This window comes from Mustela putorius, unplaced genomic scaffold (genome assembly GCF_011764305.1).
Source record: "Mustela putorius furo isolate JIRA1106 unplaced genomic scaffold, ASM1176430v1.1 tig00003845_pilon_pilon_pilon, whole genome shotgun sequence".
NCBI classification, from domain to species: Eukaryota; Metazoa; Chordata; class Mammalia; order Carnivora; family Mustelidae; genus Mustela; species Mustela putorius.
In genome coordinates, this window is record NW_025421998.1 from 48,553,902 (window position 1) to 48,581,344 (window position 27,443).

At 34.7% G+C, this 27,443-nt stretch overlaps 1 protein-coding gene across 1 annotated transcript in view; it reads right to left on the minus strand.

Annotated features, from left to right (window-relative positions):
• CRPPA (CDP-L-ribitol pyrophosphorylase A) overlaps positions 1-27,443 on the minus strand; it is a 306,180-nt gene that overhangs the window by 127,691 nt on the left and 151,046 nt on the right. Inside the window, exons 7-8 of the mRNA XM_004743402.3 lie at positions 16,964-17,056; positions 16,388-16,480 (exon numbers count right to left, since the gene is read on the minus strand). Coding sequence (XP_004743459.1) covers positions 16,388-16,480; positions 16,964-17,056 — 186 coding nt within the window. The remainder of the gene's footprint in view (positions 1-16,387; positions 16,481-16,963; positions 17,057-27,443) is intronic.

Consider the following 27,443-nt stretch of genomic DNA (forward strand, 5'->3'; position numbering starts at 1 on the left):
CAATGATTAATATGAAGCATTGACTTGCTAAACTAGTATTATTTAAAACATATTAAATCACTAAAGTAAGTTACAAAAACCAGGTATGTGGTTCTTCACTAAGTTTGGCATAATCCTCTTTATATATTTTAATGACTTGTCAAAATTTTATTTTACATGATCAAGCTTATTACACATTAACCAACAATCTATAATTATTATCAAGGTTGTCTGCAGGCAGGTGATTTAAATAAGCATTACATGGTATGTTTAAAAAAATAAATAATGAGTATCTTTGGAGTTCACAAATAAATGCTAACCACTACAAAGTCCATTTAAATTTATAAACATTTGTTCTATTTTTATATACCTACTTTTTCAAGTGATTCTTGACATTTTTAATATGCTTCAACAGGCAAAAACAATAAAAAAAATTTTCAGGAGATAAGTTATTTTGAATACTATATGGTAAAAACAAAAAGTATTCAAAAACGTGATCAAGGGGATCAAACACAGGTATATGATATACATAAAACATATTAGCATAGCCTCCACAGATTCATCCTATGTCTTTTATTAAGTATGGCAAAAATACTTTAATAATTTTAGCAATTAATGTTTTTTAACAACTTCAAGAATAGGAAATTCATACTGTAATAAAGAAAAGCAACAGGAAATTATGGTCTTATCAAAATTTCTTTTGAATTATTTGATAATGTTAAGCTTACATTAATTATATAAAGGATACAGAAAAACTGTGCTAATTTAAGGGAACTTAAAAACATCAGCCTCAAAAAAACAAAACAAAACAAAAAATCAGCCTCAGGGGAAAATGCAATTCTCAAAAATTCTGATTACAATGCTTCCAATAACAAATTAGAAGATCAATGGTGCTTTCCTATGGACTATTTTTTATTAAAATATAGAGCTAACTAACCTTTTATTTCTGAGAACATTTTTTTTTTCCAGGAAGCTACATCATGTAAGAGAACTGACCTGGGCCACCTGGATGGCTCAGCTGCTTAAGCATCAGAATGAGGCTTCAGCTCAGGTCATGATTTCAGGGTCATGGGATCAAGCCCCATGTTTGGCTCTGGGCTCAATGCAGAAGTCTCCTTAAGACTCTTTCTCCTTCCTCTGCACATTCGCTTCCCCACAAAGGATAAATATATAAATCTTAAAAAAAAAAAAATAGAACTGACCCATTATAAAGGCGGATCAAATAAAACATAGTCTAAAACTGCAATGTCTACTAAAGTAGCCATTAGCTATATGTGACTATTTACATTTAAATTCAAAATTATTAAATTCAAATAAAACTGAAAATGCAGTAGATATACTTCAAGTGCTCATAGCAACAGGTAGCTAGTAGTTGCCATAGACATGAATACAGCAATCAAACATTATTTCATCATTGCAGAAAGTGCTAATGGGCTGTACTTGCCTGGAACAAAAGAAGGTTGTAAAATATCATGCTCATCATATATCTCATTAATTGTTTTGGTCGTTAACTTATGTGTCTGTGTAATAAAAAGGATTTTTTTTTCCTGACTAAATGTTATGTTACTAGTTTAATCCTACAATTAAAAATGCTAGAAAAATTCTCTCTCATATACAAAATTAATATAGAGTCTGACCCAAAACCGACTGAGCTTTTTCTTATTTACATATATTTCTGAAAATGTGGATCAGTATGAATGTATGAACATAATACTCTTAAACTGAGATGGTTCCAGCTTCTATTACTGCCTAAGTAGGAGTAAAAGGGATCAGACTTACCTTTCCCCTTCAAACAAATAAGTTAAGTACACAAACTAAACCAAACTAAGATTTTTAAGACATGACACACCTGGCAACAAGGGACAGCTCTGAAGGATGAGAACAGATGGGATGAGCCCTATGTCTGCAGCAATTTACTTCCTTAAAACGGTTTCCAGGCCATGGCACATTGAAAGGAAAGGTGGATATGTGGGTTTCAAAGCCTAGGTGGGTAGGGTTCACAAGGCAAAATTCCAGAGAGGAAAGAGGTATGAAGAGTGAGAAGGCTGGTGATTATCAGGCTAACTCTCTCCCATATTCAGCAGAGTACTGATCAGTGCATGCATTTGAGAATAAAAACAAGCTGAGGTGGGGGAAAAATTCAATGGAGGAGACTAGATAGAATGGTGCCTGATGCACCCCCCAGGTCAGGAATAATGGTGGGAGCCATGAGCCAGGATAGAAGGTTTCATAATTTACAGGTCATTAGGTAAAATACTAAGAAGTGTTTCGCTTCAGTTGTGAAGAATATAAGACCTACGTAATACACTAATTAGTCTGATCTAAAAATAGCAACAATGCCTAAAAGGATCAAATAGTTTCCAACAATGTCCCAGGAAAAAAAACTAAAAAAATATTCACGTCCCAGGAAAAAAGCTAAAAAATATTCACAGTAATAAAAATAATAACCAATACCCAACAAGGTAAAGTTCACAAATTCTAACAGCTAATCAAAATATATAAAATGTCCAAAAAAGCAGAAAAATATGACCCATAGGGAGAAAAACCTATCAAAACCAACTCATTAATGACACATTTATTAGAATGAAAAAGGACATTAAAACAAATTTACAACTATGTCCCATTGTTCACAATGCTCCAGGAAAGAATGTATGTGTTAAGTAGGAAAAAAGAAAATGTAAAAGAATCCTATACCTAACTTATAAAGATGAAAATATCATCATCTTATATTTTTCAAAAATACACTGGAGGGGCTTAACAGCAGACTAGACATTGTTGAAGATCAGTGAATTTAAAAGTATAATGATAGCAACTATTTAAAATGAAACAGAAAAAAAGAAAAAGAAACAGAAATTAGTGAGATATGAATCAACTTCAAACAATCTAAAATACAGATTAATTGGAGTTCCAGCAATATAGCTGGAAAATTTTCCAAGTTAGGTGAAAACTAAAAATCCACACAGCACACTTTAAACACACACACACACACACACACACACACTCACTCTTTCAGGCATAAAAACACCAGGAAAGTACCCATAACAAGGAGATAAATACATCACTTGAAATTGACTCAGAGCTGGTATCAATGTGCCAATTAGCGACAAGGATATTAAAATGGGTACCATAACTGTTTACCATTTATTCAAACGTTAACTAGGGAAATAGAAAATATAAAGGGTAAAAAGGACACAAACTTCTAGAAATGAAAAATGTAATGCCTAAGATGAAAGACACGGTGTATTTTTTCCAAATTCAGGCCTGTGCAAGTCTGCAAACACAGAATGGCACAAGGAGGTACACCCTCACAGCGCATATGTGTACTGGGCTCAACTCTATGGCCAGGGGGAACTAGAAACATCTGCTTGGCACATGCTTTCAACATGGATTAAGAATAAACTGAGAAATACCGAAGAATGAGTGAATACTTCATTCTACTGATATATTGCAATCTTAACATTTATTACAGGTTTGAAGGTAACTTTTTCTTCAATTTTATATTTATGACAGGTGCACAAACTTTTTACTTAAAAGGCTTATAGATTCATTTAATTGAAGAAGATCGATTCTAAGAAAAAACCCTAGTTCACCTGTTAACATTATAGTTATCTAGGAAGTCAATCAGTGTATCACACAATCCAAATAAAATGCAGAAATAGACTAGGAAAAGCAATTGCCAACTATAATCCATATTCTTTGCTTTCAAACTTTTGTCTTCATCAAATAACTTAGTATTTCTTTTTAAACTTATTGGGCAATGCTATCCATATGAACCAAAAAATAAAATTAATGATCATAAACACATATTTTAAAATTTGCTTAATATATTAGTAAGCCACTTAAAATTAAATAAATATAAAAGGTAAGTCTCCTCCAAAAATGTTGGAGAATTACTCCCCAAATTCAATTTTTAAGAGAAAAAATAGATTTTCTCTTAGGAATGAGCAACACTTCAAAGGTTAATGCTACTTTTTAGCATAAATCTAGAAAATAACTTAAGACATAATCAGTCTTAGACACAACAAGATGTGCTTCCAAACATGAAGAATAAAGATATGATTCACAAAATCTAAAAACATATATGTAAATTAAACAATTATACTTGCTGAATGGAAACACAATTTTTCTAAAAAGATAACATGAAAAAAATTGAACTACACTAAAAAGAAGGATAACATAAATCAAGATCATAAAACTCATAGTTTAAATTTACACATGGTAAGTAATACCCTAAAATCTCAGATAGATGCAGTATTATTCTCCTTAAGAAAACACAGCTATTCCTTGAGATGCATACCTAGCCACCCTCATTCCTGCAAGTCACCACAAAGCATCTATTAATGGTAGGCAACACTGCAACAAGATGGAGTAGGAGACATCATGACTAGAAATGCCAAGGCGAGTTCAAATCAATAAACATTTCTGAATGTCTACACATGCTCATTGGGAAAAGGGAAAAGACTCTGAGCACAGGAGTGTTAAGGAAGGATTCCAAGAAGAAATATGATCACTAAAATTTTAAGGCAGGAGAAACACTAGAAAAATGGTGTTTTGGGTCAAAAAACTCACCAGAATCAACATACATCTGTCAAACAATATGGCACACAGGTTACAAAAGTTCCTCAGCAGAAGGCCAACTGTGTGGTGAGGCAATGAGAAGCAGGGTGATAAAAGCAAGAAAAACCAGCTGAGACCAAGTCTTTATGCTCTTACTGAGCTTTGTCCAGTAAGGGGATGAGAAACCTCCAGAAGGTTTTGATAGAGAGAGTACCTCTTCATTAGCAATTAGCAAAATCTGTCATGGTAGCAATGAGGAGGTCAGACTGAAACAAAAAAGAGACTGCGGGGAGGGACCCAGCTCTTGGAGGGAGGACAATACGTTCCATTTTTTTTTTTTTTTTTAAACATCATGAACTTGAACACTTCCTCTCAAAACTGAGAAGAATGATTTAGACTGGAGATAAAAACATATGAATTGGCACATGAGTGATACTTTAAAACAGGGGACTCGATGACCCCAAGAGTATATGCCTACTAAAGAAACACCTAACATGTATTTTAGGTAAAGATACTAATTAACAGTGGCAAACAGTTTAGAATTGAGAAGCTCAACCAAAGTCTAGGAAACTACAGTCCATGGGGCCAATCCAGCCTCCTGCCTTTTTTTGTAAACCAACTTCTCCTGGAACACAAACACATTCTATCCTTTCCATCTCATCTATGACTACTTTTGCACTAGAACAGCAGAGTCCAGGAGTTGTAACAAAGACCATATTGGCTCAAAAAGCCTACCATTTTTAGTATGTGGCTTTGTATAAGAAAACTTTGCCAACCCCTAATACAAAAAAATTATCTCAATGCAGGCACAGAAAATGACATCAATTATCTCCTATAAAGTAAGAGCATACTACTGAGTGGTTTTTCAGATCCTTTTCTTCTTCAACAACTTAGGTCTCTATTACTCAAGGGGGGCAAGTATTGACATCTCTAAAAACAAAACATCATTTGGTAAAGTAAAATAAGCACAGGGATAATGACATGTACCATACTCAACTCTCAGGATTGCTGTAAGGATTAAATGGGATCATTTATATTAAAAGGAAAGAATCGTGATTCATTATTTCAAGCAGTCAGTTAAGTGTCTGTTATTACCAACATTAACATAATTATACTAATAATAAGAATTAGCAGGCCACATTTTCAGGGGCAGAAGAGGGTCTGAGGATTATAAATGTAGTGGGAGTTCCATTTCTTAGAAATGGGAAGAGCAAAACACACAAGATCACAGTTCTCACTGGTGGGGCAAAAATCCAGAACTCAGTCATTACCATAAAAAGAGTAAACTAAAAAATTGGAATCTGTAATTCTCTCTCAAAAAATCGAAGAATGGCACAATACTCGAAGTACTTAAAAGAAACATGCAGGTGACTAGCCAGTCCAGTCATTTCCAAGTAAGAGTTTTCCAATGCCAGTACAAGGATTATCTTGGCAATACTAGCTGCATTCCACCTGAGCAGGCACCAGTGAATCAAGTATCCCAGCATTTAGGTCAAGTATAAGCTTCAAAATCCCATACAATAAAACCTCTGCTGCCTGAAAATTTAATCATACTATACTTTCCAAAAGTATCACATACAAACTTAACTGCAAGCAGGGTTCAAGCCAAAGCATGTTTGGATGAAAAAGCTTTTTGCACTGATTCCAACATCTTTCTATACTTTATAAAAGAGCAATCCAGCCTTTCCAGGAAAGTGCTTAAGTAATCTATTTTTAGGTGGCTATAAATTTTTATCCTAAAGGAATAGCATTTAGGCCTGATAATATTCTTACCATCTTCCTGCCTATTAATGCTTCAATCCATGAACAAGGTTTTGATCTTTGTTTTTGTTTTCAGTTGTGTTTTTCGACACTCCCTGGTGGTCTAGTGCTTAGGATTTGGCTCTCTCAATTCTGTTTTTCTTTGCATAGTATGAAATGGTGGTACAGGAAAGATTTCATAAAACAACATGATCCATTATACAAATCTATGTAGGACTTGGCAAAAACATTGTAATATGAAGGGTTTTTTTAAAATTATGCCTTTAACTGGAATTCTATTAAAACTCAAGTATTAAGGAAGCCGTGGAAGAATGTAGCTTGACTTTCCGAGTTGGCTTTATGACAAGAGATTCTGTGTGTACACACGCATGCGCGCGCACACACACACACACACACAAACACACACACAGATGAATAAAAAGCTTTTTAATATGAGTGGAATCTTTTTCATTATCTAGGTGAACAAATGTGCAATAATCATTTGCCTAACTCAACCTTCAGAAACAAACCAGAAAGATCCTTCTCTAATGTCCCATATCTTATAGCCATTCCTTCAGTTTCACAAGATATAAAATTTGAGATTATACCTCCTCTCTCTCATTAAATCAAGAACAAATTCTTTGTGTTTCTACTTTTTAAATATATTTCGATTCCAACAATTCCAGCCCAGTCACTCTAAAACAACCCTAGTCCCAGATACCATCATTATTTCTTGGACTACTGTGATAGCCTCCTAACTAAACCAAATGCTTCAAGGAAACTCTCTGGTCACTTTCATCTATTCTCTGTGCTGTATCCAGAATGTAAATGCAAATGTTCTCACATCAGTTTCTACTGAGCAGGGCTGCTTTCTAGAATCCAAACTTGCAAGGCCCACATTGACCTTTTCCTACCCAGTGTGTGGTCCAGTCTGTTTCCGATCCACCAGCTTTCTAATGCTGACTATTCCATGTGCTACTCTGGCCATAGAGAAATGCTATTCTCCCTACTCTTAAAAGATGTGGACCTGCTCAGTCTTCCCAATTTCAGACTCTGCTCATATCCTTCAAGATCTCTTCTGATTACCTAGCATAGGCTTTTCTGACCCTTTTTATTTTCTTTTTAAGAGAGGGAGGGGGAAGGGTGGAGGGAGGGAGAGAGAGAGAATCATAAGAACTTCTGCAGGGGCCCATCTCACAAACCTGGGATCATGACTTGACACAAAATCAAGAATCAGATGCTTAACGGACTGAGCCACCCAGGTGCCCCATTTCTGTCCTTTTTTCAAAGAGATGTAGTTAAAACTCTCAACTTGGAGGTGGTGAATGAAAAGAACAATGACCAAGATATGCTGTCAACTCCCAGGCTGAGGATCACTTCCCAAGCTAACACTGGCCATTGGATTAAATTTATGTTATTGAAAACCCTTCATCTTTGAAAGAAAATAAAAGTATTTCCTTACCAATAGAGTAAGATAATATGGAACACTCTTTTAAAGATGCAGTTTTTTAAAATATTACAGTAATAAATAGCACATATATACATCAAGATGCTTGTCACACAGATGTTCAACAAATGTTATATTTATCTATATTAAGTCATCAGTTAGGTAATCAAGATAATAGGATAGTTCACTCTAAAGCATTAAGTATGTTGCACCTAAAATAAGTTTAACGTGAATAGGAAAGACGATGCACTGGAGCTTTAATGATTAAGGAATCATTCTCAGAAGGCAGGGTCTGGGATAGACATAAATGGAAAGATTCTTTGAAATGAAAGGAAGACTAATCTTGCAATCTTGCAAGTGTTTTTTAAAGAGATTTTTAAAAAAGGTGGGGGATGGGGCGCCTGGGTAGCTCAGTGGGTTAAAAAAAAAAGGTGGGGGAGAGTAACTGCAAAAAGGAAAGATTTAGATGTAACCTAATAAAAAGTGGACTACCAAAAGAAGGTAAGAAAGAAAGGGACAGGTGCAAGAAGAAGAATCAAGCAATCAATAAGCCAGAAATCTTGAAATAAGGGGAGGGTTGGAAGTTGGGTGAGCCTGGTGGTGGGTATTGTGGAGGGCACATATTGCATAGAACACTGGGTGTGGTGCATAAACAATGAATACTGGTAAACTGAAAAAAAAATAAAATTCAAAAAAAATTCTCAAAATGGCTCAAGGTAGGAATTCTATACCACCTGATTCATTTTTAATATGACTGCTATAACCTATACTTGTACATAAGGCACATGCATTACGGGTTATACAACAGCAAAAGGCCTTGACAACATGTTCTAACATAGAAAATATTTTTAGAAAGAGAAGTCACTTAAATGGCTTTAAGGGCATCCCACTCTGTTTTCAGATAAAGACTCTGAATTAAAGCTCAGAGACATGAAGATAAATAGACGCTTATTATTTTCAGACCTACTCCTTGTACCTTGAACCCCATTCCAGGCATATCATCCTTACTATGCCAAAGATCTCCTAAAACTTAAAACAATAGTCAAATATTTGTATTAAATACCACCTTTTAACAATATAATTTATTTTCTACAACAAATACAATCTTGTAAAATAGTATAATAAAAATATACCAAGCCCAATGGCACCTGGGTGGCATAGTTGGTTAAACACATGCCTTCAGCTCAGGTTATGATCTCGGGGTCTTAGGATTAAGCCCCATGATCAGTGGGAAATCAGCTTCTCCCTTTTCCTCTGTCCTTCTCCTCTACTCATGTTCTCTATCTAAAAAATAAATAAATAAAATCTTAATATATATATGTATATACATATATATATGTATACATATGTATATATATATATCAAGCCTGACTTTAACCCATACAAGAAGTCAACATAATACATATAAAGTATGACAAGTAACTATAAAATAAATGATAGTGAAAACATATTTGGTTCCCTTTTTGTAAAGAAGTAGCATAACACAATTGAGCTAAAGGCCCTTATTTAAAATAGAATCCAGGGACGCCTGGGGGGCTCAGTCGGTTAAGCCAGAGTCCTGGGATTGAGTCCCACATCAGGCTCCTTGCTCGGCAGGGAGCCTGCTTCTCTCTCAGCCTCTGCCTGCCTCTCTGCCTGCTTGTGCACTTGGCATGCTCTCTCTCTCTCTCTCTCTAACAAATAAATAAATAAATAAAATCTTTAAAAAAATAATAAAATAGAATCCAGTATACAAAACAAACAAACAAAAAGCTAGTAGGAGAAATCCCCAGGTTTATTTTTTGAAAAAGTGAATGATCAAAATTGCTCAACTCCTTTTCTAGGCCTAAAGTTAATTTAAGCTGTCTAACAAATAAGACTAGCTTCATTATTTGGTTCCTGTGCATTTCATGTTACATTTAAGGAACTGATTTAGATGGAAAGCACCAGCAAAAAAAATCATAAACAATTTTGTTCATCTGACTGAATTCAGTGGACTTCCCAAATTAGGAAAATAAATAGTAATTTCAAGCCCTATGCTTAATCAAGAAAAATTAACTCATTAAACTAGAAAAAGAACTCCAGAATTTGTTCCTTTTGATATTCTGTTAGAACATCACTGTATGAAAATAACTGTAATTCATTACAAGAATCACTTAAAACTTGCAAGGTGTATCCCAGGAGAACGATATCTTGACCTAAGTTATATGCCCAATGCAATTAATCTCAGGGAATTTTAATATACTACAACAAAAACTTCCTAGTAACCATTTATCCATAGGCAAAGATCTCCTAAAACTTGTAATAACAAACAATTCTATTCATCATCTCATACAAGAACTTTATCATTCTTCATTTTGGAGTTCAGTATGAATCCCTACACAACTAAAATTTCAAAAAGGTTCTCAAGGTATTTTAAACTAGGAATGAGCTATTATTATTTTAGGCAGGAAATATTTTAGACTTTATTACCAGAAAACAAATGGAAACATTTGTAGAATTCATGGAAATGACTGCATTTCTACCACTAAATCTATCCACACCATGAAAGAGAAAACCTTAATGCATCTTAAGCAAAATATCAAAAAATTCAGTAAACAGTAAGATATTTTCTAAAGGAAAAGTAAAAACTACAGTAGCAAAATGGTTAAGACTGGAATAGAAGGATTTAGACCAACTCTATTGGTCATTCTTTGGCCACTAAACACACATGTGTGTATGCACACACACAAGCACACACACAAACACACACACAAAACATCTATTCAAAATTAAACACAAACTAAGGGCCTGAAAGATACACATAATAAAAAGTAAATACAGTATGATGGCAGGGAGAATTACAACAGCCAGCTCTCTTTTGTTTTTTAAGAACTTGTGACCTAAAAACGAATTTTCTCAGTCTAGTAGTAATAGGGTTAAACAGGAGCAACTGTACAGAATAAACCGTTAAGTAAAAGGTGACAAAGGTACATGTTTAGGATCTGGTAAAAAATTTAACAGGACCACAGATTTGTATAAATTAAATTCAGTAAAGCCTCAATACCTTGTGAAGCAAAGAAAGAAACCATTAGTACTTAAAAGAAAGAATCAATGTTTTTCCAACTGTCATTTGTTCTTTATTAGGAAGGAATATTAAATACATATATGTCTGTATGTGTATTTTTAACCTTTTTCCATATTATTTAACACATTCACGAACGCATAAAAGTAACAATATATAGGATACATTGCACATTGGATTGATTCTGTTCCTAGCTCTGCCATTGGTGAGCTGTGGAAACTTCTGGAAATAATTTACATCACTGACAATTTCCCCAGATGTGGAAGTATCAAGTGTCAATGGATGGTGGTTTTCTATTTTTTTTATTTGCTGACATGTTCAAATATTAAACATTTTGAAGTATTTTAAAGATCATATATTCTGATCTGTTATGTCAATAAACTACTTCCCAGTAACTAGAACTAAATTAGGCACTTATGAAGGTTTATTTATGTTTTTCAAAGCATTAAAATTCCATATGGTAATTTATGTTTTTTTACGAAAGTAAATTCATGAAAAGATTCCTATCTCTCATAAAGCACCAATAAAATTCTTGTCTACATAGCCAAAAAAATTAGAGCTCTTATGTAATTATCCAGGTAATTACCATGAAATTATTTTGTAATGAGGAAGTGATAAAAAAAATTTTATCAAATAAAAGTAAAGAATTTGCTTCATTTCTCAGCTTTGAACTTCTAATTGTGTTTGTTGCCAATTTCTTTCTGCTTTTAAAAATTAAACATTTCATTGGTGTCTATTATATGAAACAGCTTTGTTCACTGAAAAAATAAGCTTTAAATAAGAATAAACTGCCCATTCTCTCATCTGATAATAGTAGGAAAGGATGTATTGCACAAACCTTTCCAGAGCCAAATAAATTAAAATCTTTCACTTTCTGCACCTGGAAAGGAATTTTTTATAAGTTTTACAGTTGGTTTTACATAATCTTGGCTGGGAAACAGCTATACTTTTGCTTCCTGATATTGTCTTCTCCAATGCTGGAGAAAAACAGTGCCCTGATCATTAATTGCTAAGCGAAAAACTGAACCTATAATTCAGATTCTTAGCACTTTTGAGTCTTGTTTAGTTTAGGTAAAAGCCTCCCCCCCACCTCTGGTGGCTGGAGGGAGTGATTTTTATATCAGAAACTATGAATTTACCTTTTACTATTTTAATATATTACTCTGTTTTTCTAAATATTCATCACTATTTGAACAGTGAATGAACATGACAGGAGTAGAAAATAAAGAAATGAACATGCCCCATGTTGATTGCTATTATATCAGGTGATTCCAAAGAAAGCTTTCAGAAAATCCTCTTCAGAGTTGCAATCTGAAGAAGGTGCTAACTGTGTATCCCCCCACTGGTAACTGTGAAAAAGTGAAGGCAAACAGTAACTTTAGTCAACTCAAGATAAAACCTTGATTCCTTGATAACTTATAATGAGTGATAGATTGAATAGCACCAGAAATGACATTAAAAAGGGCTCTCAAAATGTGATTCCTACACAATTTAGCTTAACAAAAGAAAGCTTTGGTTTTCATGTTTAAAGGTTTTTCTTGTTAAAAGACATAGGAAAGAACCTATATTTTTTAAATTCCTTTTTGCCAGTCTCTAATTAAAAAAGAAAAAAAAAACTTTTTTTTTTTTCCTTTCAAGTTAGGAGCATTTTCCTAGTACAGAACATGCTTGTTATCTGATTAGGTGTTTCCAAAGGTTCACAGTTAAAAGGCTACGTAGTGTAACAAATGTCATCCTAAAATATAAATTCAATCAGAAATAAAAATTCATAAATTGACCCAACCCAACTGTATCTGCCAACTTTAAGAATGACATCTATTTTAGCCCAGTCAACATTATTAGTCTCTAACTGATCACAGAAATTTGAACAATTCTGATGATTTGATATAACTACAATAAAATTAAGTTACAATCTACCAAAACTTTGGCTTTTATCAACTTGATCAAATTAATATTGGTAAACTTTAAATCCTACTCAACACCATCGACAAATGACAACTTGGCCAAGTTAGACTGCTTAAAATAAAAAAACTAAGAATAATGAAGTAACAGTGCCAAAGAGAATTTTGAACAATGTATCAATAAAAGATATTTTTACAAGACTTATGTCCAAAAATATTTTTTGTAAAAATGTCCACTTGAAATGAAGCATGTCACAACTTACAATGTTCATAAGAGTAAGCAAAGATATTCCTTTTTTAAAAAGATAATTTTTTTTGATAAACAGCTGCTTTTTGTAGATAAAGTCCTATGTTTTTCTACTTTTCATGATGAATCTTTTAAGTAGATTTTATGTTTTTATTTTTTTAATTTAACAGAGAGAGATTACAAGTAGGCAGAGAGGCAGGCAGAGGGAGAGGGGAAGCAGGCTCCCCGCTGAGCAGAGAACCCAATGCGGGGCTCAATTCCAGGAACCTGGAGATCATGACCTGAGCCGAAGGCAGAGGCTTAACCCACTGAGCCACCCAGGCGCCCCTTAAGTAGATTTTAAAATAGAAGCATCCTACCTGTCAGTTTATCTTGGGACAACAGAAACTTCCTACAGTCAGTCTTTCCTAACACATTTCAGTTTCATAAAAGTCAAGGAGAAGTTAATCTTCAGAAAATCAACATCCTGAAATAAAATCTAATTACGCTAAATACCTGCCTACCAAAAACCAACAAGTGTTTTGCTCCCTCCAAGGGATAAACGTTCCAGATGAGGTTGAAGGTTACCTGTACTTTTGAAATGACAATTAACAGATAATTCCAGAATATTTTTCTGTAACTCCTTGAGAAAATAAGAGACAATGTGGACTTCACCAGCATAGCAGACATCCACCAATTTTTGGCACTTAAAACCTAATCAAGTTCTTTTGTTCGTTTTTTTTGTTTTTGTTTGCCAAACAAATGCCCCAGCTTAACTTCAGCCCCATTTCTTCCAAAAATTTGTCCTTGTAGAGTGAAATATGGGCACACTGCAAATGACCACCTTAACTAGCCTCTCAGTTGAAAAAACCCTCACAAACACCTAATTAAGCACAATTTTACTTTGCACCTGCCTGATTCCTACTAAGTCTTCCTCTGCGCAGATGGACAGAAACTGGAAGTTGTTAAACCCTCGCAGAGGAAAAAAAGACCATTGTACTACAGTTCAGCAGGGACAAATAGGTTTTTAAACATTTACAATACATGTGTTCAATAACTACTGAATCACATAACTCCAAAATAAAAATGAATGTATTTTTTCCATGACTTGATGTCATTTTAGATTTTCTGGTAAATAAAACCTACCTGTCCAGGGAAGCAAATAAACTCTTTGACCATTCTCAGAATTTAGAATTGCTTAACAAAAGCCTTATTAAAAACAAAACTTAAAACAAAACAAAAAAATAAACCTTCCATGATGTGATTTAATCTTCGAGCAAATCAATTCAGATAAAAGCAAAGTAGGCACATCATAGTCTATGAGCTTCCTATTACATGTTCCTAATTACACACATATGTAGTGTTTACTTACACCCCCAGACATTATATGTATATATGTATGTATTTTTCCACTTGATTATGTGCAAATTATGTCCCCAGATATTTACATCCAAGTTTAAGTCTTTTACGTATTTTGGAATAATAATATTTTATACAAACTACTACTTTGGGGAATATTTGACTGGTTCTGCTCAATTTTAAGTCGTAGGAACACTGATATGTCCTTTTAGCCATTTGGGGGCAAGTACTATCAGAAAGCAATAGCATGATACCTTTTATGATCATTTACAAGACAATTCAAAAACCCAGACATATTTACTTGCCTGTCAATCCAAGAAAGCAGCATTTTTAAAATTTTTTTAAAGATTTTATTTATTTATTTGACAGATAGAGATCACAAGTAGGCAGAGAGGCAGGCAAAGAGAGAGAGGAGGAAGCAGGCTCCCTGCTGAGCAGAGAGACCAATGTGGGGCTCCATCCCAGGACCCTGGGATCATGACCAAGCCAAAGGCAGAGGCTTTAACCCATTGAGTCACCCAGGTGCCCCAAAAGCAGAATTTCTTATTCTACCTTTTTAATGCTTCAGTTCATCCTAAGGATACAGATTCTAGATGTATTATAATGACATTTTCCTATGAAGTTTAATAATAACTTTAATATTCCTATACTGAGTCTACATACATGAGTCCATATACAATGAGAAAAGAATGGGTGAACAAATTTTACTCAGGCAGTAGTAACAACTTTCCAATCTTAAGTAAATATTTTACAATGTTTATAGTATACAGACTTATAATAGTACTATCCTCAAAGTAGTGCTGGGAGACATTTACTCCTTAACTAGAGGTTTATCTGTCTTTTTCCTTAGTTTAATACAGAACACCAGAAAAGGAAAAAAAAAATTCTGGTACTTACTGGGATATATAAAATAGAACTCAAAAGGAATAAACAGAAAACTGAATTGAAATATTAATGGAAAAGATACAAAGAACAGAGGTTGAGATACAATAGGTGATAAATAGAACAGTTTTAAAACTGGAACACGGGGGCACCTGGGTGGCTCAGTGGGTTAAGCCGCTGCCTTCAGCTCAGGTCATGATCTCGGGGTCCTGGGATGGAGTCCCGCATAGGGTTCTCTGCTCAGCAGGGAGCCTGTTTCCCTCTCTATCTCTCTGCCTACCTCTCTGTCTATTTGTGATTTCTGTCTGTCAAATAAACAAATAAAATCTTTAAAAAAAAAAAAAACTGGAACACGGTTATAGAGGTCATAGCAAGAAAGTAAGCTCAAGAATCCATAAAGAAGAGTTTCTTTGAGGCTTGGATAAATTTCCTCAAGGATGAAATTTTGTTAAAAATAAAAGTTGAGGGGCACCGGGTGGCTCAGTGGGTAAAGCCTCTGCCTTCGGCTCCGGTCATGATCCCAGAGTCCTGGGATCGAGCCCCACATTGGGCTCTCTGCTCAGCGGGGAACCTACGTCCCCCTGTCTCTCTCTGCCTGCCTCTCAGCCTACTTGTGATCTCTGTCTGTCAAATAAATAAATAAAATCTTGGAAAAAAGAAAGAAAGAAAGAATGAGGGGTAGCTCAAGTGGTTAGGCATCTGACTTGATTTTTTAGCTCAGGTCATGAACTCAGAGTTGTAAGACTGAGCCCTGCATTAGGTTCCACGCTGGGTATGGAGTCTGTTTAAGATTCTCTCTCTCCCTCTGCTCTCCCCAACCAAATTAAAAAAAAAAAAAAAAAAGACTCTTGCCATTTGCAACAATGTGGATGCATCAAGAAGCATAATGCTAAACAAAGTAAGTCAGTCAGAGAAAGACAAATAGCATATGATTTCATTCATGTCTGGAATTTAAGAAACAAAACAGATAGCTTAAGGGAAGGGAAGGAAAAATAAAATATGATAATAAAAAAGAGAGGGAAGCAAACCATAAAGACTCAACTATAGAGAACAAACTGAGGGTTCATGCATGGAGGGAAGTGGGTGGGGATGGGCTAAATGTGTGATGGGGATTAAGAAGGGCACTTGTTGGGATGAGCACTGGGTATTATATATAAGTAATGAATCACTGAATTCTATTCCTGAAACTAATACTACACTAGACTATGTCAACTTCAATTTATTTTTTTAAATATTTGCATTAATTTACTTACTGAAATAACAACAACAGGATAGAGAATGGAAAGATTACTCTCTTCGAGCATGTTCAGTAACCTCTGGGTTTCCTCAAAATCAGAGGACATAACCTGAAAGACCAGAAAAATAAAAGTGAAAACAAGTTCTTAAATGATTTAAAAGTTAATCCAAGGATAATTAAAAATTAAAGGGGAAAAAAATGGAGAACTTCCACATAAACATCCAAAACATTTACCAAGCTTAGTTTTCACTTTTTGAAAAACTTTAAAGGATACCCATAAGGTCCTACCTATTAAAATTTGAACTATTCATTAATTCAAACATGTTTCATCTTACCTGCTTCATACCAGCTGACTGAAAATGGTGTCTAAAGAAATGTCACCCTCTTCTCTTATCCCTCCTCTCTACCTTGTTAGAAAACATTATTTTCCATTTCTAAAGTTAAAAAACAAAACTTCCAAATACATACTGAATAACAGAACTCATCTATCAGAACTTAAAATCAAATAATTAAGAATCAAGAAAAAATTATTTTCCACATTACACTTATACAGAGGCTCCACTGCTTTCAATCATTTAAATTCACTACTTACATTCACACAAACATAATTATAGCATTGCTCTAAGATGATTTGCTTAAGATCTCTGCCCGCAGGACACAAAGCCCCAGACGTGACTTCTACATGCTAGGAGGAAAAAAAAAAAGACAGAAGAAAAAGTTTATAAACTAGATAGGAAGACCAAACCAAAACCTAAATGACTGTTAAAAATGAGCACAAAGCTGCTAGAGACACACAAAGCCAAGAATCATATATAAAAACAACATAATTCAGGCAAAAGTTTATAAAGCTACTGAGAAAAAGGCATTTGAACTAGTCCGTGACTAATGATTACGATTTTGATAAACACAGATATAGCTAAAGGAAATAGTTTTAAATTTAAAAAAAAAGGGTATAGGATATATGCAGGGACTACCAAGTAACTGTTTTTTCTTATTCAAAGGATGTATTGCAGAACATGGTGGATAATTATTAAAAGGTTGGTTAGACAGGGTTGTTGGATGATTCTGAAAACATGTTAAATTCTACAGTTACGTAGATGTAACTAAACCTGGAAAGACTAGAACCAGGAAAAGCTGTTAAGAAATTATTATAGTGTAAGACAGAGAAATAAGACTTGAACTAAGACAATGATAGCGAAAGATGAAGAGATTACTACTAGAGGTGGTCCCAGACTAGAATTAGAATAGCACATATATTACAAAATTTCCCTAATTGGGAGCACCTGGGTAACTTGTGATTTTGGCTCAGGGGATGATCTCAGAGTTGTGAGACAGAGTCCTCATAAGAGCTCCCCACTCAGTGTGAGTCTGCATCAGATTCTTTCTCCTTCTATCCCTCTCCTTCCCCCTGCACTCACTCTCTCAAACAATTAAGACCTTTAAAAAAAGAAAAATTTTCCTAACATTTTTATTCCATATAGCTCAATATTCTAATAAACTTCCATTTTTTCCTTCTTATGTCAAATATGAACAAAAACTTACTTATTAAACTAGGGACTTTTTATCTATAGTATTGTAATTCCCCAGAAAGTCACATTTCCATGGTTAGCACTGGCATTACACTTACAACTCTTTCAAATCTACAGTTCTAAAATACAAAGCTTGTAACTTAGTAAAACATTAAACCCTGTACTTTTAAGAGCATTACATAGTAAGTAGGATTCATCCTAATTCTATGCAGTTTTGACATAGTATTAGAGAAGGGCAAGTAATGATTTTGAGGTCTTAGCAATGCTAGAAATTAGTTGGCTCATGAATTTTAAGACTTTCCTTAGAGTTTAAAGTTCTTACTGAGGGGCACCTGGGTGGCTCAATTGATTAAGCATCTGCCTTCGGCTCAGTTCATGATCCCAGGGTCCTGGAGTCAAGTCCCAAGTGGGATTCCCTGCTCAGTAGGGAGACTGGTTTTCCCTCCCCTCCTCACTTGTGCTCTCTGTCGCACTAACTCACTCTCAAATAAATAAAATCTTAAAAAAAAAATAAAGTTGTTACTGAGTACAAACTTCAGAGAGAACATTAAAAAAATTAACAAAATAGTTCCATATGCATCAGCCATATATCGATAATAAAATATGGAAGAAACTGGATTTTATTATGCAACATTAAGTTTGTTCAAGGAATCGCATCTTCTAGATATTACAGGGAGACAATTTTGCAAAGGGTTTCTCATATACCCAAACATTTTAAAAGGCATTAATAGCTAATTTACTCCAGATTGACTTTTCAAAGATGTTTGCATAGCAGGCAGATTTGCAAAGATAGGTACATCTCTTCCTGGAGCAAATTTGCTTATGTTCCAGAAAATAAAGGTAGAGTCATCTCTCTCCCTGGGGCAGATCTGCTTGACATTCCAAAATAATAAAGACAATGTCTCTTTTGTAAGAGGAGAATGCGCTGACTTGCTCACAGTCCCTCAATACAAGTGCTCCCCAATATCAAAATTCTTCTTTAATGCACCCCATTGGGACTGCACCTAGTTATAACTGCATTTCCCTGTAGAAACTGCAATTCAGAAAGTCATTGCTACACTGTCATTATGCTTCTTAATGCTACTGCTGTAACAAATTATCTTTCCTCTGACCACAGAGAAAAGGTCTTACCCTAATACTTAAGGTATTAGCAAGAATGTGTGCATGCAAGTACCATATAATTCCTCAGATCCTGCCAAGTTTGACTTAACAGATGTGAAACAAGATAATCATATCATCAGTTATTAACTTCAACAAATATGAGTGAAATTTGAATTTTTAAAAATGATTGATTAAAAAATTATTTTGCATATACAGAAATAAGGTCTAGGATGAGAACATGAGAGATATTTAGCTTTGTGAGTACTGAAATGGAGAAAATTCTTAAGGACAGGGTTGAGATCCTTGAGTACAAAAACATCCTGTTTTTACCATTAGCAAGTACTTAATAGGTATTTTAAACTTACGACAATTTTTTTAAAGGAAAAAAATCATTTCAAGAAAAATAGTCTGTGTTCTTAAAACCAACAACTTGGAAAAGATTTTTTAAAAATCCCAAAATACCACTACCTACCTAATAAATTCAAAGTTAGATAAACACCATTCCCACAATATTAACATATGCAGTAGGACAAAAGGATGCAGAAACAAAAGCAATAATGCATTCTAATGAGGTGACTTTCGTGCCTTTTTTTTTTTTTTTAACTAGTTAGGAATGAAAAAAGAATAGAGTAAACCCGAAGATGATGCTAAGCTTCAGATCATTTTTCACTTCCAGAGAACTAAGCTTCTAAATGTTAAGAAAAGGGAACATGAAGAAGATTAAGACTTGGGATTTTGAATAGCAATGCATTTCATTTGTCAGTATTTGTTGACCCCCTTCTATGAGAGGGAAACAAATAGCACATTTTAACTTCTACCTCAAGCCTGGTTCTGGTCAATCATATTGTTTTTACCCAGACAAGATTTACTAGATTCAAATTCTATTCTAGAACTGTAATACCCATAATGTAGACATATCTATACCCCGAAACACTTTTTATACAAAATTTCTCCATTTCTAAGTTCTTCGTTTTAATTCACTTCTTCATGTGATTAACTTTATCTTCAAGGAGTTTGTGTAATTGGCTTTATTTTTTATAAAATGTTGACATTTTTACGTTTTTTGAGTTTTTTGCCTTTAGACTCCAAGAAGAGCCTGTTTGGGAATAAACATTTGGTTCACTCTCCCCCTCACAGATTTGTAGTCACTGTTCCATGATCCACAAGCATTATGTCCTATCCTGAAACTTATATTCCATTTATCGTTCACTTATTCCCCATTCATTATGTAACCTGTTCGATATCAACATCAGGAGTTCAAATAATACATGTAGACATTGTATTTTATTATTCCTCTCATCATCTTTATAACAGACAATTTGGCTGACAGTCATATTCTTGGATTCCACTTGCATTCCCTCCAAAGTTCACAGGCACAGCTTCACTGTATTTGGATAGCGAATACTGTGGAGATGCAAGAGGTCAGGTAGAGTTTTTCTTTAAGTTTTGATTTTGCGTTTTTGCTCCTAGGTCCTTATCTGAAGAACTTTTTATGAGGAAATTCAAAATCCTAACCAAAATCAGCACATGCTTACTTGGCAGTTGTTATTTCTAAATTTTTCCCAAGGCTATGTCCATTTCGTCTTACAGAATCAGTCATTTCAAAGAAACACTCTTCTAGTTTAGAAAATAAGCACTATCCATATGTTGGATGCCTTAAGCACCATTCACATCTATTCTCTTTAATTTCTACTTAGAGCACTCTGTAATTATCTCAAGTTTCCCACTATGATAATAACCTCTTATCAGTTGTATTCTAATTCTCATCTGCTCAACAGTTCTAAAAGTGTGTTGCTCTAGTCTTAATTTTATTTTCTCTGATAACTGTATTAAACTCTTTCAATACCATCTTTGAAGTTTGTTTTTAACCTTCTTGAATTCAAATTTTTACCGAATTCTATAGAACTAAAGGTATGAGAATATTTTCTGGATAGGGAAAGCCTTGATGTTCTTACATATTTTTAAAATCTGATTGGCATGTGCTGCAATTCTTTTTTAGTATGAATTGTGCAGTTCTGTAATTTTTTTTTCACAAGTTGCAGAGCTAAAACATGATAGGCACTGAAAATTTTCCCTGCCTCTGTTGCTGTATCACAAAGATTTAAAGGATTTTCTCTGACTTCTTCCTGGCCTTGATTTCAGCGTCAATGTGCTCTTCCTTCAATTATAACTTAAGAATTGTCTGGATAATCATCATTGCCCTATTACAATGTTTTGCAGATCCATGGGTGGGGTTTAGAAGATGAGCCAGATCAAGGTTCCTGTAGATTCAGGGATCCCCTTTGTGATTCAAATACAACAGTTTTCCTGCTGTGTCATCACAGGATGGTAGAAGCAAGGGAACTCTTGGGGGTCTCTTTTGTAAGAGAACTAATACCTTCGTGAAGGCTCCACCCTCATGACATAATCATCTCCCAAAGGCCCCACCTCCTAACACCACCACACTAGGATAAGTACTGCAACATTTAAATTGTGGGGGAGAGCACATTCAGTCTATGGCACTTGCATCTTACACATTCTCAAAAAAAAAAAAAAAAGTGTCCAGTAAATGTCTAGAGCATTTTAAGATTAATACTCCTAAAACTGAGCTTCATTTCATTTTTTTCAACAGAAAACATTTAAGAACATACAATTACATATATACCTGTGTTTAGATTAAATCTCACATTGTAAAATTGTTCTTAAAGTCCTCCATAATCTACGTTTATTCTGTTCAAATCTTAACCATCCAACTTTACTCATCAACACGACATGTCAAAAAAATATATTCTTTATAGTCACTGTCTTCTATCATCACAAACACTGGACTCTTTCTTGCCTGTGATGGCTTCAGCCCATACTGACTTCAGTATATACTTGTTTCCTTGTTAAAGCTTTGTTTCTTAAATTAACAGGGAATAAATAAAACATAGCTGTTAGAGTATGAGATATAGATATATGCAGGCATAGTACCCAGCAAATGTTAACTTTTGTTGTTATTAAATATATTTCTTCTACTATTATTTCATGAATTATAACCAGTTAATAAAAGGGTCATGATCTAGGGCCTACAAACTAAGACAGAAATGCACACACAAGTATTAAATAGTAGCATTTCTTTTTACCACCTTTAAAAACAAATAAAAACACTGCAATTGATTTCTTCCTCAAGTTGACACTCTAAAGAACTGTTTTCAGTTAAGTGTAATTTTTTTTTTTTTTTGGTCATACTCCTTTTCTCCCAACCAGAAAATATTTTCCATGGTTGAGTTTAAAAAACAAACAAACAAAAAAACCCCAAAAACAAACAAATAAAAAAACCCTGAGATTTACCTAAATATAGCAAAGGAGTCTTGGACACCTTTAATAAACAAAGACCACATTAGACAATGCTATTAGGTTGTTTATGAAAATGCTCTATGGTATCATCTCATGCTGTTATCCCTAATTTTTCCACACTCAAACACAACAAATGGAACAATCTGCTGGCTAGAAGAACTCTTTGTTCTGTAAATATTTTGGTTCAAAGAACATTTAAACAAAATTTAAAACAACCTTCCAGTATGTTCAGTAAAATTAAAGAGGTATACCAAAAAACAAAAAACCATGAAGTACTTTCCTTACATCATGACAAATAAGAATTTAGAAAAGATTTACTATTAATGAAATGTACAACCATCTGCATACTGAAAATTCTATTTAAAGCATGGCTATTAGAAAAGGAGGTGGGTTGTCAAAAAATGTTTTCCATTTCAAGAAGAGTTAAAGCTTAACTAAGTCAGAAAGACTTTGGTTCAAGTCCCATGAGTCAGAGGTTCCAAAAACTGTTTCTGAAAAGTCAACCTTCTTTTCAAAAAACATGTTGGCTAGATTATCTCTGAATCTGATTCTGTTAATTTCCCTCCCATCCAAGCAATGGAACTAATGTGAGTATAAATGAGCAAATCAGAGCAAGATATACTTTCCACTCTGTGGACAATAATAACAAAAGTCTTGTGGTTACCAAGGACTGTGGGGGAAGAAATGGAGAGATGTCAATCTCATGGTACAAAGTTTCAGTTATGCAAGGTAACTGAGTGCTGGAGGTCTAATGTACAGCATGTTAACCATAATTAATAATATCTTATTGTATACCTGAAATTTACTAAGAGGATAGATCTTAAGTTCTGACAACCCCCCAAAAAATAAATAAAACACACACACAAAAAAACAGTAATTACATGAAGTGATAGATATGTTAACTACTTTGACCCTGGTGATCATTTCAAAGTATGTATGTACATCTTATATATATATACACACATTATATATATATATAATTTTTATTTTCAATTCTACCTCAAGCCAAGGAAAAAGTATCTTTCTATACTACCAATTCACATTTCTTTTTAAAGATTTTATTCATTCATTTGACAGAGAGAGACACAGTGAGACAGGGAATACAAGCAGGGAGAATGGGAGAGGGAGAAGCAGGCTCTCCCCAGAGCAGGGAGCCCAATGCGGGATGGGATTCCAGGACCCTGGGATCATGACCTAAGCAGAAGGCAGACACTTAAGAACTGATCCACCCAGGCACCGCTGCCAATGCACATTTTTTTTTTTAAAGATTTTATTTATTTGACAGAGAGAGAGATCACAAGTAGGCAGAGAGGCAGGCAGAGAGAAAGGGGGAAGCAGGCTCCTTGCTGAGCAGAGAGCCTGCTGCAGGGCTCGATCCCATGACCCTGAAATCATGACCTGAGCCAAAGGCAGAGGCTTAACTCACTGAGCCACCCAGGCACCCCAACCAATGAACATTTTTGAAAGGCATCTTCTGCTGTCTGTGACTGTTGAGACTGGGCTAATCATCACTCCATGTGTTTATCTCTAGTGTACGAATGTTGTGCCTGGACCTTCAGAAGTTAACAGCCCAGATCCTCTTCTCCATTTTTAGTAATTTTCACCTGAGAAACTCATTTAATAAGCATTTATTATTTTCTACTTTTGAAATGCCAATTAATCTTTACTTCATGGTTATTTTTAGGCTTTTGTGGAGCTTTAGTCCACCTAACACTGAGCATTTACTATTTTTAATTTTTTTAAGATTCAGCATTAAAACTCTTTTTACAGTTAAGAACATGGTCTTTGGAGCCAAGCTCTCTAGCTCTGAATCTAGCTTTGCAACCAGGTTTCTTTTCTTTTTCTTTTAAGATTTTATTTATTTATTTGACAGAGATCACAAGGAGGCAGAGAGGCAGGCAGAGAGAGAGGGGGAAGCAGATTCCCTACTGAGCAAAGAGCCTGATGTGGAACTTGATCCCAGACCTTGAGATCATGACCTGAGCCAAAGGTAGAGGCTTAACCCACTGAGCCTGCCAGAAGCCTTGCAACCATCTTTCTGTGTGACTTTGGGTGAACTGCTTAAGCCCTGTAGCTCAGTTTACTCATCATTAAAATAAACTCTTCAGAACTGATAAAAAGATTAATTAATATATAAGGATTAACTTTTCCAGAACTTCTTCACTATAGGTGAGCTTCCTGGGAAGCTTTAGAGGAAAAAAAGCTTCAAGGCACTATCATCAGATAACCATTCTGCCATATTATGTAAACTATGGACCTCCAAACACGAACAGTGAGCTGCTACACCATACCAGGAGCCTGCTGGCTCATAAGCTCAGACCCTAGCCTGCTGGATATACCTTCCCTTAGTCCTAAATGCTGGGCAGACACAACAGCATTAGAACCAAGGTTCTGCCATGTCACAATTATGTTGGATCCCAGGACCGTATCACATCAGGGGAATGGCTGGTACTCCCTTGCTTATATAGCTTAAAAGCCACAGTGCATGAAGATTGAAGTTTAACATTAGCCCCTAAGTTCCTTCTGCAGTGCTTCATTAATGCAATGGTCACTACCTCTATTCCTGAGTCCAGGGACTTCCCCCAATAATCACTGTTACAAAAGTATGAAGTCTAGTGTGAGTGCTGTCTTGTCATTCATCTTTGTTTGCTTGGCTATATTTAAAGCACAAATAACCATCTCTGCACATAGTGCTACATTTAATGTCTGTTATAATTATTCCACTCACTTCTCATTTAACTCCCACTTTTAAATAGCACCTTAACACATCGTCATACCTCCATTACCCCTTGGCATTTTATACCTTACATTAAAGATTTTTTCCCCTTTTAAGAATCGACACTAAATACTTTAAACAATTATCTTATTGAAATCACAAAGAATACACATGTAACATTGTTATTATCCTCTGGTTGTGTGTTAAGAAAACTGAGACACAAAAGTTTAAATAACCTGTCTGAGATCACACAACCAGTAAGGGGTAGTACTCTGACTAAGGTCTATTGGATCCCCAGGGCCATTTCCTTCACCTCCAAAATACACTGGGTGTCTGTTCATTCCAGGTGACTATTACCTCACCATGAAAGTCAAAAGACCTGTGCTCAAAGAGAATGATACTACAGATTCCAAAGTCAGCTCAAGGAAACACCTCATCTGGACAAAGTCCAGAATACTAAGAATTTTAATTGCTGCCATACACAATCTTCTAACTCAGATCATTTTTCTGGGCCCTGGACAGGGAACCACATTTTGAAGAAAGTTCTTCCAAAGCTGTTTATTACACTTTATCCTGGAAAAGAGTCACGGGTATCTGAACCACCACATTCAATACATACCGAGTAGCTGGCAATGTAGCAGAAGTGATTACTGCGATAATAAAACCTTAAAAAAAAAAAAAAGTCCACCCTTTATATATCCCCCTCTGTTAAAATTCCTTTGAAGGCCATTATGGTTCTGATGCAAAACTACAAGGGTTGTGGGATAGAGTATACAGACCTCAACCCTTACAAACCTGAGCACTATCACAACAAATTCAAGGTTCCCATTTCACCATACAAATTATACATCCAAAGCTGGATACTGTGTCTGTAAAAAAGGTAAAGCTACTAAAAGCACATCTATTCAAGCTTCTCTTCCCATTAAGCTTCAATACAGAATGTTATGCTTTATATAACTAATGGACAATTTTGCAGTAAATGAGAAATTACTGCTTTTTACTTGTAAGTATTCTTTGGCAGGCATATTCTGTATTACCCATTCTGTCATTTTGTAAATGACAAAAAATATGTTAAAAAGGTATGTGCAGTAATATGACCTTTTTATTTTTTCCTGATAATCCATAAAACATTTGGAAGCTAAGCACTAGCAAGATTACATAAAAAAATCTTTGTGTTAATTAAAAAAAAAAAAAAAAAGGCAAAAAGAGGGTATCCTATCCACTGACAGATTAGCATTTCAGTCATTCAACCATTAAGTATTTATTGAGGGCTCTGAGCTAGACCATGGATTGTACATGGAGAGCATGGCAATGAACAAAACAAAGTTTCTATCCTTATGAAGCTTAACTCATACCGGAAAGATGAAATCAGGTTTAGACTTGTGTTTCTCCAATTTCAGTATGCATAAGAATCCCCAGGAATCTTGTTAGAAATAGAGATTTTTATTCCATTAGATGTGTGTTGGGGATCTAAGAATCTGCATTTCTAGATAGCTTCCAGCTGATACTGCTAAAACCGGTTTGTAGAGCCCACTTTGAATGATCCAGAGGTTAGAGAACTTGAACCCACTTTAATTTAAAAGCCCACTCTCATTTTCAGTAGATATACTCAAGAGTGTGCTTCCATACAGTTATCAGAAGATAATTTTAACTCTGACTCTAATGAAGCCATTGCATTTCCATACATTCTAAAAGAAATTACCCATATCTTGATTTAATCAGTATGATAAGTATACATGAGTAAATTTAAAGAATTACTTCAACTGTTTTTTTCCAAATTCTTAACCAAATTCACAGCACAATCTAATTCACTTTTACAAAATTTTAACTTTTTTTCTAAGTAACATAGACACTGTCCAGATGTATACAGAAGTATAATTAGAGCCCATTTCCTATATAATTATGCACTAATGAAGTATGTACAAGCTATATTCACCAAAATATGGATTTAAATTAATGAGAATCAACACCAACAAAAATTTCAAGTCAATTTTATAGATGATTTAAATAGTCTACTAAAAACTATAGTTTATTACATGTAACTATACACTCATTAGAAATTACAAATACAATACTTATGACTTGACTCCCAACCCACTGTAAACTTTGAGCACTCATGAAATGTAACAGGTTGTATTAACTGCCCATCCTCAAGAAAAGTCAGCAAAGTCAGGACACATTTTCAATTGTCACATGTAGAATAGGAAAGTACTACTGGCACCTAGTGGATAGAGGATAGGGATATTATCTCATATTCTATGATGCAAACACCAGCCAACCTCCAAGATAAAAAAAAAAAATTATCTATACAAGTAAGTCAAAAGCATAGCTACTGTGAAATCCCACATTAGATGGAGAAATCTAGTTTTGGGTACTCAGCACTTATTTGAGAATCAGTAAGTGATACT